Below are 15,374 nucleotides of genomic sequence, written 5' to 3'. Positions count from 1 at the left end.
TTTAAAAGCCCCTGTGCCAGGCACAGGAACCCTCCTTTCAAGGGTTGGTCAAGGGGTCCAAAAGACTCTTGAAATAACATATGCCACTACTGTTGTCCTAAGTTGCCTCCCAAAACTGAAGCTCAATCCCTATTGCTGAGGACACCACATACTTCGGACACAGGACTTGGAGGAAGAGAGCTGTGGATCTGACCTGGAAGCCTTCTTCCTGAGAACCAGCTTGCATAGTACTATAAGGTGCTAGGGATAAAAGCAAAATTGATATTCCAACCCAACTGTAATGCCTATGAACCACAACATTGGCCAGAACTGCAAGATAACCCCAAAGGTGTGAAAGTGGTACTCATAACTTGGGGTTAACCAACGGCCATCTAATTGAACTTAAAACCCACTCAATAGAAAGTAATTTATTCTTGATACTATAAATCCAGCCAACTATTGGTGGCTGGTGAGGCCATAGACCCTAGAGGAGAGTCTACTACTGCTATATTCCTAAACCAGTATATTTTCTAACTGCATTCTAAATATTTCTCCTTCTACCCACATATAAGTGCACCTCTCATCTCTCATCATAGAAGCTTCTTTTTGCAGCAGACAGAGACCATTGCAGAAATTCACAATTGGTCAAAAGGCAGAGAACAACTGACTTGGGGAGGTGGGGTCCAGCCTCAAAAGATACATCTACAGCACAAGCCCCAAACCTAAGGCTCAAGAAACATGGCAGAAGAGGGAACACAAAGACTGTAAAGGTCAAAGGACCAAGATGTCTGCCGAATGATAGTGTCTTCTATATTGTGATAAGGAAGCTGCACAATAAAATCTCAACAATGCAGTTACATAAATAAAACCTGCACAATGATGACTCCAGTTGACATGCCAAAGTGGATGAGGGAAATCTCACAAGACCCCAACCCTAGATGAAGAGCTAAAGGCAATTAATGACTTCTGAGAGAAGGAGAATCAGTCTTCCTCTCCGATGAACCTCCTAATAGGTTACCCAAGATGCTAAACACATACACACATATAAGCAACACCAAACTGACTCAACAGATGTATTTATATATTTATATGTACATAAATGTGAGTATATTCATGCACATATATACACATAAACATATAATTATGAATTTGATGAGTAGTGAGGAGACTCAGGAGAAGCTGGATGAGAAGGAGGGGAAATAATTTAAATACAATACTCATATATGAAATTCTAAAAAAAAAAAATTTAAGAATTTAAGATTCATAAAGCATCTTCAAATCTCCTCGTTCCTGACTTTGGAACATAGTAAGCTCTAGATCAGTGGTTCTTAACTTGTGGGTCAATATCCCCATGGGGGTCACATATCAGATAGCCTGCATATCAGATATTCACATTATAATTCATAACAGTAGCAAAATTACAGCTATGAAGTAACAACAAAATAACTTTATGGTTGGGGTCACCACAATCTGAGGAACTGTGTTAAAGGGTCGCAACATCACTGCTTTAGACCATGCACATGAATCGCCGACACCTTAAGCTTTCTCATCTCACTGCCAGAAATCCCCACTGTAAGTGGTATGGTGCCCAGTGAACCACCCCGACCCCCAGCCATCTACTTCAAAGCCTAATGGGTGCCAGAGTCTTCTCGATAAGCCTGATTGCTCTGCAAAATCACTTCAATGCAAGAAACAGCTAAGGAAAAACAAGCTTTTGGAGGTCAGAGGACTAGAGAAAAATGTCTCATCAACAAACATGTACTCTTCTTTACTCTTCCAGGTCATACTTATGTGTTCCTTTCCAGAGAATAAAAGAGAAGTTAAATGTTGGCTTTGCTTATAGGATCTGACAGCAAAAGTGTCTGGAGAGTCACTTTTTTGTAATAGAGACACTCTATACTGATAAGATTTAACATTCAAAAACTGAGTACTATAAAATTCTAGTTAGTTAAAACTGTCACTCCAAAATCACCAACCCCACATCAAGGGAAAGGAGAGAGAGAGAGGGAGATTTTAGCCACTCAGCATGTTTTATAGTTCCTAGTTGCAAACAAATTTGAGATATTTTAAAACAGATATTCTGTTCAATTTCCACTCTAGTGATGGCTGGCAGCTGTGGCCTACATTCTGCCAAACCTGACCCCACCCCACACTAGTCCCTATGGAACAGCTACCATGTTAGTCACAAAGAATTACAGCAGTTTGACCTTGTGATGAGATTCTAAGAGAAACAGATGACTGGTAAACAGAATGTGAACAACTCAAGTGTGACCCATCACCATTAATTGTTGCCTTCTGCAATATATTTAAAGCACCATGATCTTATGAACCTCCCTCCAATGAAGAGAGCTGTTCAGAGGTCACCTTAACCCATTCTCATGTATCAAAACATCAGCAATGAAATGCCTCCTCAACAAGCAGCTATAATAATACTTTGGTGGCTCAGAAATTAAAGATTGGTCATACTGTGGTATTCCTGTCTCAAAGAACCAAGAAAAGAGGGAATGAGTAGAACCTGAGACCACCTCTGGCTATTCCATCACTATTCAGTCTTTGATTCACTCAGAAGACTCTATCTACAGCTAAGTCTATTATTTTAAAGATACTTGACTTAGAAACTGCTCAATATTATCCACATAAGTCAGCTCTTCACTTGGGTGCTAGAGGACTTGCCTTATCCATTAAAAAGAAGATCAGAAAGAATATCTAAAAGAGGAGGGAAAAGGGAGATGAGGACAGAGGCAGTAACTGAATGATGAACATCCATTAAAAAAAGGAATGTGGAAAAATCTAACTCAAAAAAGACAATGAGGACGGACAATCTAAGAATGTCATAATGGTCGGAGTATCCTCTGTTGGTGGAACAGATCCTTTTGGACCAGAAATAAATTCCACAGCTGGATAAAGGTGTCTCCCATGACAAGGCACATACAAATTACAGAGCTTCTTAGACCAATATAATCCAGGACAAAAACAACAAAAAAGCTGATCCATTTTTCTTCTTTATCTCAACTCAAATAGGATAAAAAGATATTGTAATACTATCATTTATCTTAGTTTTCTTACAAGATATTTGCTTTTATTTTCACTTTGTATTTTACTTTTGCCAAGAATTTCAAGATACTGGCAGGTAGACATATGTGACTCATTCCATACATTTGGGATCTGCCATAAGAAGACAAAAATCTGCTTTCTATAGAAATTATAATGACTCCAAGTTAGGTTCCCTCAAAACAAAATATGCTTTTATACCTGATGATAAAGTCTTAGCCCACTAGCTTAGGTGGATGTTTTCACATGGCAAATAACACTAAGTAATCATTTTTAGAATAAGAATAAACCTAACTAATTTAATCGAATCTCCTTTTTTTTTTTCTCTCCAAAGGCCTTAGAATTCTGAAGTTATGATAAACAGGTGATATTTAATCAACTCTTCATATTACAAATAAGGAAATCTTTCTATTTCCTATGGTCAGGTCAGAGACTCTTCTCATACCCTCTTCTAACTTACATTCGAACCCCAACATCCCATTCTCTAGTCTACTTGTAGGATTTTGGAGTTCTTAGAAGTTTGTTCTTGATATGGACATGAACTACACTTAGCCAGAAATCCACACTACTGAAATCTACTACTGTCCTTGTCAATTTCTTTCTACAACACCTCTGAAAACCAAAACTGTCCAAAAGAGCCCCAAAACAAGAATGCAGTATTAACTCCAATATCCAAAACTATTTATATTCACCTACAATTGGGCTTTGATGAACAGCTTTTACAGCCAATCTTCCAAAGAGGTAAATTTGGTAGCTTTTATCTTTCTGAAAGAATGTAACTACGCCATTAGATTCTAGATAAAAGAACAAATGAGGCATAAGAAAGAAAAAAAAAGTCCTAATACTTCATATCTCTGAATCTTTCTAAATAGAACATGACAGGAAAACACTTTCAAGTATGAAAACAACTGAGAACCTCTGAAACATCACTACACATTTTGCTTCTGTTTCCCAGCTTTCTTTAACAAACCAAACTGTATAGACACAACACTTGCAAAACAAAGAATATGAATTTAATTTGTAGCAACCTCACCATGCTCCTCAGCCTTTCTCATCTGACAAGAAATTCTAGAGCCAAAGGAGTGAGCCCCTGAAATTGGCCCAAGCACCTAGATGGCACTCCTGCACTTCATGCAAGTCAAGGGACAATGCTGCTAATAAAAACAACAACCAGCCGGGCGGTGGTGGCGCACGCCTTTAATCCCAGCACTCGGAGCAGAGCAGGCGGATCTCTGTGAGTTCGAGGCCAGCCTGGGCTACCAAGTGAGCTCCAGGAAAGGCGCAAAGCTACACAGAGAAACCCTGTCTCGAAAAACCAAAAAAAAAAAAAAAAAAAAAAAAACAACCCTGAGTACAGTGCCCCAACCTATAGGATTCGATAGGCATAGATGCGGGCGCACGTGCAAGAACCTTCTGGACTGTAAGAACCAAGAGGAGACAAGGACTCAGGCTTGAGAAAGAAAGGGGGCGGGATGCAGGTGAACACTCTGTATTTCAGTCAGCCCGAAGCTCGGAGGAATATGAATTCTACACACAAACAAACATGGCTACATAGAGGCATATTGTCATAAAACATACTTTTAAGATTACTTTTATTTATGTACATGTGAAGGTGCATATGCATGTGCATGTAGGTATTCACCAAGGCCAGGAAAAGGAGTCAGATCCCTTGGAGCTAGAGTTACAGGGGCTTGTGGGGTAACTGGCATGGATGCTGGGATCCAAACGTCTGTCCTCTGGAAGAGTAGCAAGTGCTCTTACTTATGAGCAATCTCTTTGGCCCATGAAATACATTTTTGCTTAATGGATTATTAGTTTGATTTAGAGATTTATATTTATTATTTTTAAATTAAGTATAGGGTGTGGTACTACTATGTGCACCTAACCGTAGTGTTCACAAAGCCTAAGATGTAGTCACCAGGAACTGAACTCAGGGTCCTCTGCAAGAGGACCACAAGCTCTTTACTCCTGAGCCATCTCTCCAGCCCCTGATTCAAAACTTTTTATATATTTGAAACATGTGTCTCTTCTGTCCCTTAGAGGGGTTCTGTCCCTTCAAGAAGATTTAAACTTAGAGGAACTCAAGACTGGGCACTTACAAAAAATAAAAGCTAGTAATAAATTTTTCAAAATGCTACAGTCCTCCTTATCATTCCAGCCAGTGAGGGTGAACATCCATACACAGAGTAGACGAGAAGTTTCAACTCTGCTCAGTTCATAGATACCTTATGGAATGAATTCCTTACTCCATTAAGTGAGCTTTTCATGCTTAAAAATCACTGTTTTTCATACACAAGGAATGCTGATTTAATCAAACTCCTCCAATGGAATCCTACAACAACAATAAAAGTCACCCTTTCTAATGTGAAAAAAACGTTGCTTCTACAGAACCTATTGAGAGATGGCTAGTCTTGACTCTTAACATAGCACCTTCTTGTACATGCTCATTTTATGAGCAAACTCTAGAATTTAGTACCCATGTAACCACATTCTACTTCACAACAGAACTGTGCCCGAGATGAACTACCACCTCAAGGTTGTCACTTTTCAAGTACAAGTCAGAATATAAGTATGTTTGTCCAAGAAAGAGACTATGATTCAGAGAAAAGAATGTGAAGTGTCAGAGATGCCTTTTCCCTAATGTAATAGCAAGCCTTGAACTTGGATGTAAATATGAGTCCTTGGTTTCTGGTGGGAAGGAGAAAAGGAACTGAGTAGAACTTGAGAACAGATGACAAGGTCACTATAGTAATAATAACAACAATACTAATAACAGAATCACCTATAAGAACATGGTAGTATTATTAAACTTGCCATTTAGCAAACAAAACATGTTAACTGAAGCATTTGTGTCATATTTCTCTCCTATAAGTTCACCCCTATGGTCTCTTCCACTGTAAATAAAAAGTTACAGTTATCTATTACAACATCCTGGAAAATTAGGCCAGGAACTCAAGAACAGTGCTCACTCAGCTTTGTACAATCAAGGCTCCTTCTGCACAAACCTGCTGCTAACTACTTCTCAGTGTGAACCTACTTAATTAAACTAGAGAGAAGAAATAGCCCAAAACCAAAAAGGAAAGAGCCCCATCTGAAGGCCTGTCACCTGTATGAAGGTGAAGTGAGAAGCTGACAAAAAAGCATTACCCACTATTTTTGGACAAATGTTCAGATTAGGTCATGAAGTAGAACAAAAGTAGATAGCATATTTGTTTAGGAAAGATTAACTTAAATCAGTGGAAAAACCTGTAAATCCTTTTAAGCTATAAACCAAGAGCATCCAATTACATGAACTGGTGGTAGTCTGCCTGGGCCCAGCTGCTTTCTGCAGCCTCAGAACAAATACCACCCCTCTCATTTGGCATTCGATTTTAAGACTGGCAGAAGGGGTAGTGAACCAAAGGCAAATTTTATTTATTTAAATTTGAAGCAAATCTTTGCCTATTCTCGATTTTGTTTTACTGTTCTGCTTTTTAGTTAAAGTATATGATTTCAAGTTCAGAGCACATCTAAAATATTCAATATGACATTAAGTTTATTATAAAGTTAAAAACTTACCGGAGAAGGAATGAAGGCTTCATGAAACTTCTTTGGATTAATTCTCAATACACCCTTTAAAACAAAACAAAACAAAACCGTGAAAAATCTAACTCGCTGGATAGTTAGGATTTTCCTCTGTATGCTGTTCTCTGATAAAAAATTCTTAAACAATCTGATTCAGAAAACAAGTTAGATATATGAGAACGATGGGTTAAATGCATGAAAACTGATTGGGGCTGGTATGTTAAACACCAGGTTCAAACAATGAAGGCTCAGACTGACACCCTGCTGTGATGGGCAAAGCTTAAGACAGAACAGCACTTGGCAGACCAGGAAATGACAACTACTGTCTTCACATTAAACCTTGACTTGAATAAGGCTATCTGGAGACTAGGCCTCACATTAGCTGTCCTTTTGCTCTCATAGTTCCATGACCTTTGCACAATGGCACGTTTCTGCGGCTATTTTTCAAATTGGCTTCTAACTGGATACTTGGCCTCAAGGAACTGGATGCACATGTTTTACTATGGTCCCTCTGCAGAGCCGAATGAGTTAATAATTCAAAACGGTTCATAACCAGCTCTTAGTGCGAACGGCAATGCTAGCTCCACAGCTAGGCCGCCCGGTCTGCCTTCAACTTCAGATGACTCCAGCACCAAGTCAAGGTCTACTTCTGTACAGGGGTGCAGCTGGGGGCAGTCCTCAACAGCAGCTCAGTGCTGTGCATCTTTTCAGGAAACCATAACCTCCCTAGATTCCAGCTGCACTCACAGGCAGGCCACTGGGACACGTGGAAGGAAGAAGCTGTTTTCCTAACAACACGACTCAAAGGATAACTTGAGAAAGTGTTTAAATAACATTTCCCACTAAAATGAATGACTCAAGGGCACATAATTCACAAGATAGGTGAAGGCATAAAAGCAAATGGAAAATAATTTATTTCTTTCACTGGTGTTTAAATTACAAATTTTCATGCCATGGTACACATCTTAACACACCAATTAGAATATCACAAATGATCACTCAGTCCTTAACAATTTGTCAAATAGTGATTATGGTCAAAACCTGAAACAGACCACATAGGGTGCTGAATAATAATTAAGCTTGGTCCCTTGAGAAAGAAAATGTGTGGAATGCTCTCAAGTTACAGCTACAACATACTTTCAGCCAGGACACCCTGAAAGGCTCAGGAGATGGTATACAGTCCTAACAGAAAAGCCAAAGGAACAGGTAAGCCAGAGGGAAGGACACCAGAGGTGCAGTGTTAGCAGGAGCAGGCAAGAGGTCCAGCAGTCCCTCTTCCCCATCCTGCCCAACTCTGCTTATGGATACAGAAGGAGGGCCAGGAGGTATGGCTGACAAGCTGCCCCAGGCTTCCTCGTTAAAAGTGCTGAAGCAAATTCACTTCTAAAGCAATTGTTTCTTCCTGAAGTTTCCTTCAGGAAGAAAATTTAACAATTTTTTCTAAATACTCATACACTCAACAAATATTTTCTGACAACTACTTTGACAGGCACTATGTACCATGATGAGATTACAATAGGGAATAATGGACAGTCTGGGGGGAAAGCCTTCCGTGAACTGAAACAGGATTTCAAGCATTTCATTTTCAGACGCCCTTTTCTAACCTTTTTTTTTTTTAATTCCTATTCTTTTATCATCTCCCTCTCAGTTCAGTGAAGGGTTAGCCTCTTATTTTGAGTGTGCCTTTAATTGCAGAACACTGAGAGAAGCCAAGGCTGGGCTCAGGGGGAAAGACACACATTATTCAGATCTGCATTTAGGCTCCACTTAAAAGAAAATATATTAAAAGCACCAGAAAGCTCTTGATTCTTGATTCTCTATCCCAAACCTCACAACAGATTAAAGCATAGAGCTTCAGATCTGCATTTGGAAATCTGACTTAAGAACTGGATGTCAGGAACAGACTCCAGAGAGAACAGATCACACGTAGAAACAGGCACCTCCAACCAGGTCCTCAGCAGACCAGAGTTGTTCCTATAGCCTGAAAGAAGGTAAGAGTAAAGCCTGTCAAGAAATAGTCTTCCAATTCAAAGAATCATCCAGCAGAGGAAGTTTCACCCAAAGGAGGCTGAGGCCTGCATTTCTGTCTTTATAGAACTCACCCAATTTCCTATCTTTCCCTTTGTTCAAACTTTTCCAAGTCTGGAGCTTGACCAGTGATCAAGAAGATCATGTACTTCCCACCCTGTTCTGAATGCTCCTGCAACTTCTTACCTGTTCAGAACCTGGCTCAGCTCTAATGTCACTGGTTCCTTTAGGTGCTGTCAAAGAGAATGTCTCAAGGATGGTGAAGACTGTTTTCCCATAATGGATTTAAAATTAGTTTGTTCCTATATTCTTTCTTGAAAACCCTTTTGAAGTTCACGCCATAGACTCGGTACAGCTTCTACCTTCCTGATCATGGCACCAATTCACTAGTATTTTGACGAAAGTGCCACTGCCTTCCCTCCTATCCCAATCCCTATAAACATTCAGAAGCCATATCAATAACCAAACCACTCAAGCCACCTTTGTCTCCACTCATCCCAGTGACCATTTCCACTGACTGTACCCTACTATCGAATTACTTCAAACACAGAAGTCCAGTTGGAGTCTTCTATAATTCCATCTCACTTACCATGGGAATTCCAAATAAAAGGCCAGTTTCATAAGACCTCCATGCCACAGCCCATGAATCTACCTCCAAAGAATTGACCAGCCACTCTCCCTCTACTATGGTTGCTCACCTCCTTGGCTAGCCAGCAGTCTTTACTTGCCATTACCCCTGAGCTTCACAAACCTTGGGCCTTGGGTCCCCATTTCCTCTTATACACAATCAAAAAAGCCTATCTCTCAAGTGACCCCAACTATTTGTCTTCACCTTGCCTATACCCAAGGACCAGAATGCCACTGAAGAAAATTAACACACAAATGGTCTGATTATTCTACCTTGGCAATCACAAATACATTTTAGCTGGCTTATAGTATTCCTGAAACACTTAAAACTAAGGAATGTTTCCAGATTTTCTTGAAAAATAATCCTAAGACATACAACTGCAGATAGCTGTCTCCACCGGACAGCAACCACCTCAGCTGAATTACAGATGTTCCTCTGACAGTAATTAAAAACAATCTCAAATACTACTTATATGGGTAGAATATGGGCCATGCACTTTTAAGAGCTAATGAATTAATTTAAATTAAATTAGCTATGACCTAATTTAACTCCCACAACTATGATACGGATACTACTTTCTTCATTTGTTACAGATGAGGTGACTGAGCACTGAGCAGGTAAGTCTGGAGAGTCTGGTTCCAGAATCCAGGCTCCCAACTGCCTCTTGGCTACAGTCATCACCAGAACCTCCTCACACATTTACACATCCCCCAAACCAGCACATTTCCAATTTGTCTTCCTTAGCTTGACTAACAACAGCAAGATCAGGCCTTCACCTGATGCACTCAGGTGCTTAGAAATCATCCTGGATTTCTCCCTCTGCCTCCCTATCCACATCTAATCCTCAGCATGTTGTGTCAGCTCTAGTCCACAGCCATCCACTTCTCTCCTCCTGGTCACCACCCTGTTCTCTCTCTCTTCATGTCTCCACATTTCTTAGCTAGTAGACTTCAAGGCCTTCTAAGTGAACTTCCAGCTTCCATTCAAGTCTACTCACCTCACAATAGCCAGAGACAGTTTTAACACATGAAACAGGCTGCGTTCTCCTACTTACTACCCTTTGGTGACTTCCCACTGTCCTCGGAATGAAATCCAAGTTCCTAACACAGTCTCGAACCCTAAATGACCTCGCTGCTGCTTCACTCGCCCTTTGTGCCTTATGTCTCAAAAACATCAAGTCTTCAGCTTGCCGTCCTTCCGCTCACTGATCCCTCTATCTATATAATCTTTCTTGAAGGCTGAAAATGGCTGTCTTGTTCTTGCCCTTCAGGTCTCACCTACAGGATAATCTCACAGAAGTCTTCCCTAACCACACTATGTACAGTGGCTTCTATCTATTCTCTCTCATCTTTCACTCTGAACAATGACCCAGCCTATAATTTCTGTCATTAATGTAGTTATTTTTGCCTACCTCCCCAGTGACTTTTCTAGTGCTCATTCCTGAATGCTTGACATTACCTAGGCTGTTAAGAAATGGTTCTTAAGTTCATCAATTAGCTAATGTCTGCAGAGTTGAAGTTCTCCCTTTGTCCCTGGGATCCTAACTCTGAATGCCGCCTCTCTTCTTAAGCATTCCTTCCATCCTGTCACCTCTACTGCTCCCAACTTTAATACACACTCAAGCAGACCTCAATCTTTTCCCCTTTGTGCACGTGGGTGTTTTGACTGCATTTCAGTGCACCATGGGCATGCTGTGCCTTCAAAAGCCAAAAGAGGGCAGATCCTCTGAGTCTGGAATTACAGACTGTTGGAAGCCACTCTATGGGTGCTGGGATTGAACCTGGATCCTCTGGAAGAGCAGCCAGTGCTCCTAGCCACTGAGCCAATTCTCTAGCCCTTGACCTCAATCTTAACAAGGAGTGAAATTCCTAGAAATGAGACCGCCATATCCTCTGTCTTCCTAGAATAGGGCTTTTCAGTAGTCCAACACAACATCTCACCAATATTCTATTCCAGAAAGAATCCTGACATCATGCCTCCAGTAGCTCTGGGGGCTAATTCTGGACTTCCACTAGTCAATGCATCATCTGGATTCTAAAAGACCCTTTCTACCATCTCCCTGCCCAAGTCACTTTGGTTATCCCTTACTCTAGACCTCCTTCCAGGCATGGCCACCATGCTCTCATCTCTCACAGCATCTCCCATAACAACCAACCAATACTGTACCTAAGCACAGAGTAATAACACACTGACATGAGAACTGTTTATTAAGAAAACTACATGAACAGAATCATGTTTTATTGCAATTCATTTCCAAATACAGAAAAGAGGTTTCTTTGGTCACTGTGGTCTCCTCTTTCCTATAAACAATGAGATCTCAAATTTTTGTCATGGCATTAACTAATACCTGTACCAATTTTTAAGTTCCCTACTATCGATAAAATAATTTTCTTTTAATGGGGAAAAAGGAGGTCCTGATATATTTACATCTGAATACAAAAGTTGGCAGATATTTCTAAGTATATCTGATATGCTTAATTTTCTCCAATGGCATTAAAATATCACTTCTTGTCTAGCTTTTTACCTTACCCAGACAACTACACAGAAAGTTTGTATCCAAAAGCAGATGTACTCTGTTTCTCTGCCTATGAAAATCTTATTTACAATGTTGTATATTTCTCATGGTGACCTCATATCTGGAACCCATTCCTCATCCCATCTGCAGAGAACAACTGTTCTCATATGTGGGGGGTGGAGGGTGAGAAGGCCTCTGGCTATGTTGGCTTATGATGTCATAGGCCAGGAGGAATCACTTACAAACTCCTGGGAATATGAGCTGTTATATTGATCAGATCTTTTGTTTTGTGTTAATGCCAGCAAAAAGTCACTTCAAATGCAAAAATTAAAAGGAAGCAAAAACTAATACTATTACAGAACACTGTTCTAACCCTATCTCATAAAGGTGTACATCTATAATCAAAATCCTAAGCTATTTTTCTTTCAAGTTCTAACAACCGAAGTTCTCTTCACTTTTCTTCAAAAGGTAGTCTCTTGATCTTTATTCAGCCAGTAAAATATATACATACATACATATATATTTTTTTTTCAAAGTAAGTTTATTAAGCTTCAGCCAAGTCCTATGCACTAGGCTAACCTGTAGAATATGCATGACCATACCACTAAGGAAAAGAACAGGCTATTTGGGGAAACATAAAAGCCAAACAGAGGTAATAGTTTCAACATGTAGACAACAAAACTGACTTCATGAAGGCTGTAACCAACTCAGCTTAGAGAAATGAGGGGGACATTTAAGCACAGACTGACCATGGACTGGCAGGGCAAGCATGAACACCACACTTAGTGGGAGGAAGAAACCAGAACAGCGAGGGCAAAGTCTAGGTGGAGTCCTACATTCAATTTCACTTTTGTTTGTTTGGTTGTTGTTGCCAGTGGTGGTGGTGGTGGTTTAGATTTTGTTTTGTGAAACAGGATCTCACTATGGAACTTGCTATATAGATCAGGCTAGCCTCAAACTCACAAAAATCTGCCTGCTTCTGCTTCCCAAGTCCTGAAGTATCAGAAGCTACTACACCAAGCAAGCACAGGTTTTAGAGGGAAATCTACAAGTCCAAGATAATGAGAATGTAGTACATCCATGGAAGGGGTGACAGGAGCCAGCAATGAGAAAGACATGCCAAGACCTCACACAGGAACAAGGAGAGTCAGGACACTTGCAGGGAAAGTGAAGTATATGGATGCCAAACCATGAAAAGCAAGCAAATACATTAATGAAGGAACAAGTATCTAAATGTGGTTTCTCCTCTCCTAAGAGAGACTTTTCAAAGACCTCCAGAAGAAAAAAAAGCCAATGGTATTCCTAAATCAAAAAGTCCAATTGATTTGTGAAAAACTAGTAATGTCTACATCAATTATATGTGCTATGGACCACAGGTAATTATGGAAAGGAAATAAATCCAGAGAAACTTATATCTATTGTTTGAATGAATCTTCAGCCCAAAACACAATTGAATTTGAGCTTTCAGAATGAGAAAATATGGGACTCAGTCAACATTGTTGTGTCTTCCTTGTGTATGTGTGTGCAGGCCAGCAGTCAACATTGAGTGTCTTCCTTGATAACTCTCCACCTGGCTTTTCAAGAACAGTCTTTGAATAAACTTGGAGCTGGCAGGTAGCCAGCAAGTCCCAGGTACACACCACTCCTCCCAGCTTTCATAGGAGTGCTAGGGATCCAATTCAGGTCCTCATGTTTGTGTGGTAAGCATCTCCCCAGACCTCACTCAATAATTTTAAGAGAGTCAGGTACCACATGACAGTATTCCTATCCAAGAATTATAAAAAAAAGGCTTACTTCAAAGAAGGCATGCTTTGGCCTGGCTTCCTTCTCCAGTCTTGTTACCTACTGGCTGCCTTGGATGTTGTGCCCAGGGAAACCTAAGCTGCCTTGTCCCACACTGTTTCACAAGCTTCCCTGTAGCACTCTCCTAACAGGAAGTGTTCCTGGCTCAAAGATGGATGTTCAATGAACATCTGTTCAGCCATACCAATGAACAGCCTGTGAACAGATTAGGCAAACTACAAAGCATTCAATAAACACTGTTTACCATTTCCTCTACAACTTTACCCATTTTTCTCAGTCATTCAGTACTCATGTGCTTCAGGCACACGAACAATTCAATGTTTGGTATAGTCCAATCCCACTTCCCACTTCCGTCTCAGCAGCTCACACTGGTTATTTCATTTGGAAAGCTCACTTTCTTATATTTATTTGCTCAACTGCACCAATCCCCAAGAATGGCTCACATAGCTCTCTCCCAATAAAATTCCTAGGCAATACTGACATGAGCTACAAAGGCTCTCTCTTCTCACATCTCAGAGGTTTGCCTACAAGAATCTCATGGTACTTACCGCTCGATACATACTGCAGGTTTAAGAAGCAAAAACCCTGCACCATGTGAAAGTACCCAGCATAGAACAGGGAAAAGTTTAATATACAAGACTGCTGCCATCCCATATTTTCAGGGGATAAACAGCCTGTAGGTTTAAGCACCTGGATAAGTGTTCCCCTCTTCAAGCCTTCTGAAACATCCTCCTTGGACATGTAGGTTTCAAATATGCTCTTTTTCTTCCCTCGCATGGACTTGTTCTTTGACTTTTTGTCACCTGGTGAAGCACCAACACCATGCAGGCCAGCCACAGAGGACATACCTGGAAACATGAGGCACCAATCAGCCCTGTGCTCAGTTAACCAGCTCCCCATTTCTTTTAACTGAAGCTTTATGCCTTCGCTATTCTTGTTGTTGCTCCTGTTATCTATAAAGGCCAGCAAGAGAATGAACCTTTCCAGTGATGATTTCAAACAGTCACAAAAAGGAAAGAATGGGTAAGACCGCAGAAATAAAATGGACTTTATTAAATAAATAAAGACCTTAGTTCTAACTGAGCACTGCTCTGTGCATGAACAAAATCTGAACAATGGGTCTGGTGTGCTTTACTATTTCTAGATACAAACCCTTTAAAAAAAGGAAATGTTGAAAGACTATCCCATTTCTGGAGGAAATGAAATGACTGAACAACAATCAACTGAAACAAGACCACCTAATTCTAGGATAAATAACACCAGAGAATATTTAACAGTTCATTAAAAGAATTAGTCTTCCTCAATACAAAGAATTCCCTCCATCTCCACACCCAGTCCATTTATATTTCAAGTCTCCAGTTGCCAAGGCAAGCTCCATTCTCTTGTCAATACCTCTGGGGGTCCCCTGAGGCCGAAGGTTCAGCTTGTAGTCAGGATGGTTCATTACTGGTTCCAAGGTGGCCTCTTCTCTCCAGATCCAGGAACCCACTACTATTCAGCTCAGAGTTCTTCCTGCCTTGAGCAGCTCAGTTGTCACGAGCTAAAATAAAAAAGAAACTATGACTAGAGAGCAGTTACCTGTGGTTTCCTTTGTCCCCTTGGAAATTTAGCACTTAGATGGCAACGGCAATATGGTGTTCTCCTGGGGCCTGGTGTCACACTCTTCTGGGTAGTTATACCACCTGTGCTGCATATTTATCCAAGGTCTTCACCCTCAAAGGTACACTACAATGCTCCTCTGGAGCACTTCAACTAAAAAGTTTCCACTAATGGGGCAATGAAGTAGAAAATAAGAAATTAGGCAAC

The 15,374-nt window shown here is 40.5% G+C and overlaps 1 protein-coding gene across 8 annotated transcripts in view; it reads right to left on the bottom strand.

Moving 5' to 3' along the window:
- Positions 1-15,374, bottom strand: part of Dis3l2 (DIS3 like 3'-5' exoribonuclease 2) — a 322,501-nt gene that overhangs the window by 272,958 nt on the left and 34,169 nt on the right. For all 8 annotated transcript variants that reach the window (XM_028876243.2, XM_028876240.2, XM_028876244.2 and 5 more), the window contains 3 exons: positions 14,961-15,108; positions 14,259-14,416; positions 6,589-6,642 (listed from right to left, as the gene is read on the bottom strand). In XM_028876243.2, the coding sequence (XP_028732076.1) occupies positions 6,589-6,642; positions 14,259-14,416; positions 14,961-15,012 (264 nt within the window). In that variant the 5' untranslated portion in view covers positions 15,013-15,108. The remainder of the gene's footprint in view (positions 1-6,588; positions 6,643-14,258; positions 14,417-14,960; positions 15,109-15,374) is intronic.

The sequence above is a fragment of the Peromyscus leucopus genome, chromosome 13 (genome assembly GCF_004664715.2).
Source record: "Peromyscus leucopus breed LL Stock chromosome 13, UCI_PerLeu_2.1, whole genome shotgun sequence".
Classification (NCBI taxonomy): domain Eukaryota; kingdom Metazoa; phylum Chordata; class Mammalia; order Rodentia; family Cricetidae; genus Peromyscus; species Peromyscus leucopus.
The sequence above is the reverse complement of the archived record's forward strand: the minus strand, read 5'-3'. Positions and strand labels throughout refer to the sequence as shown.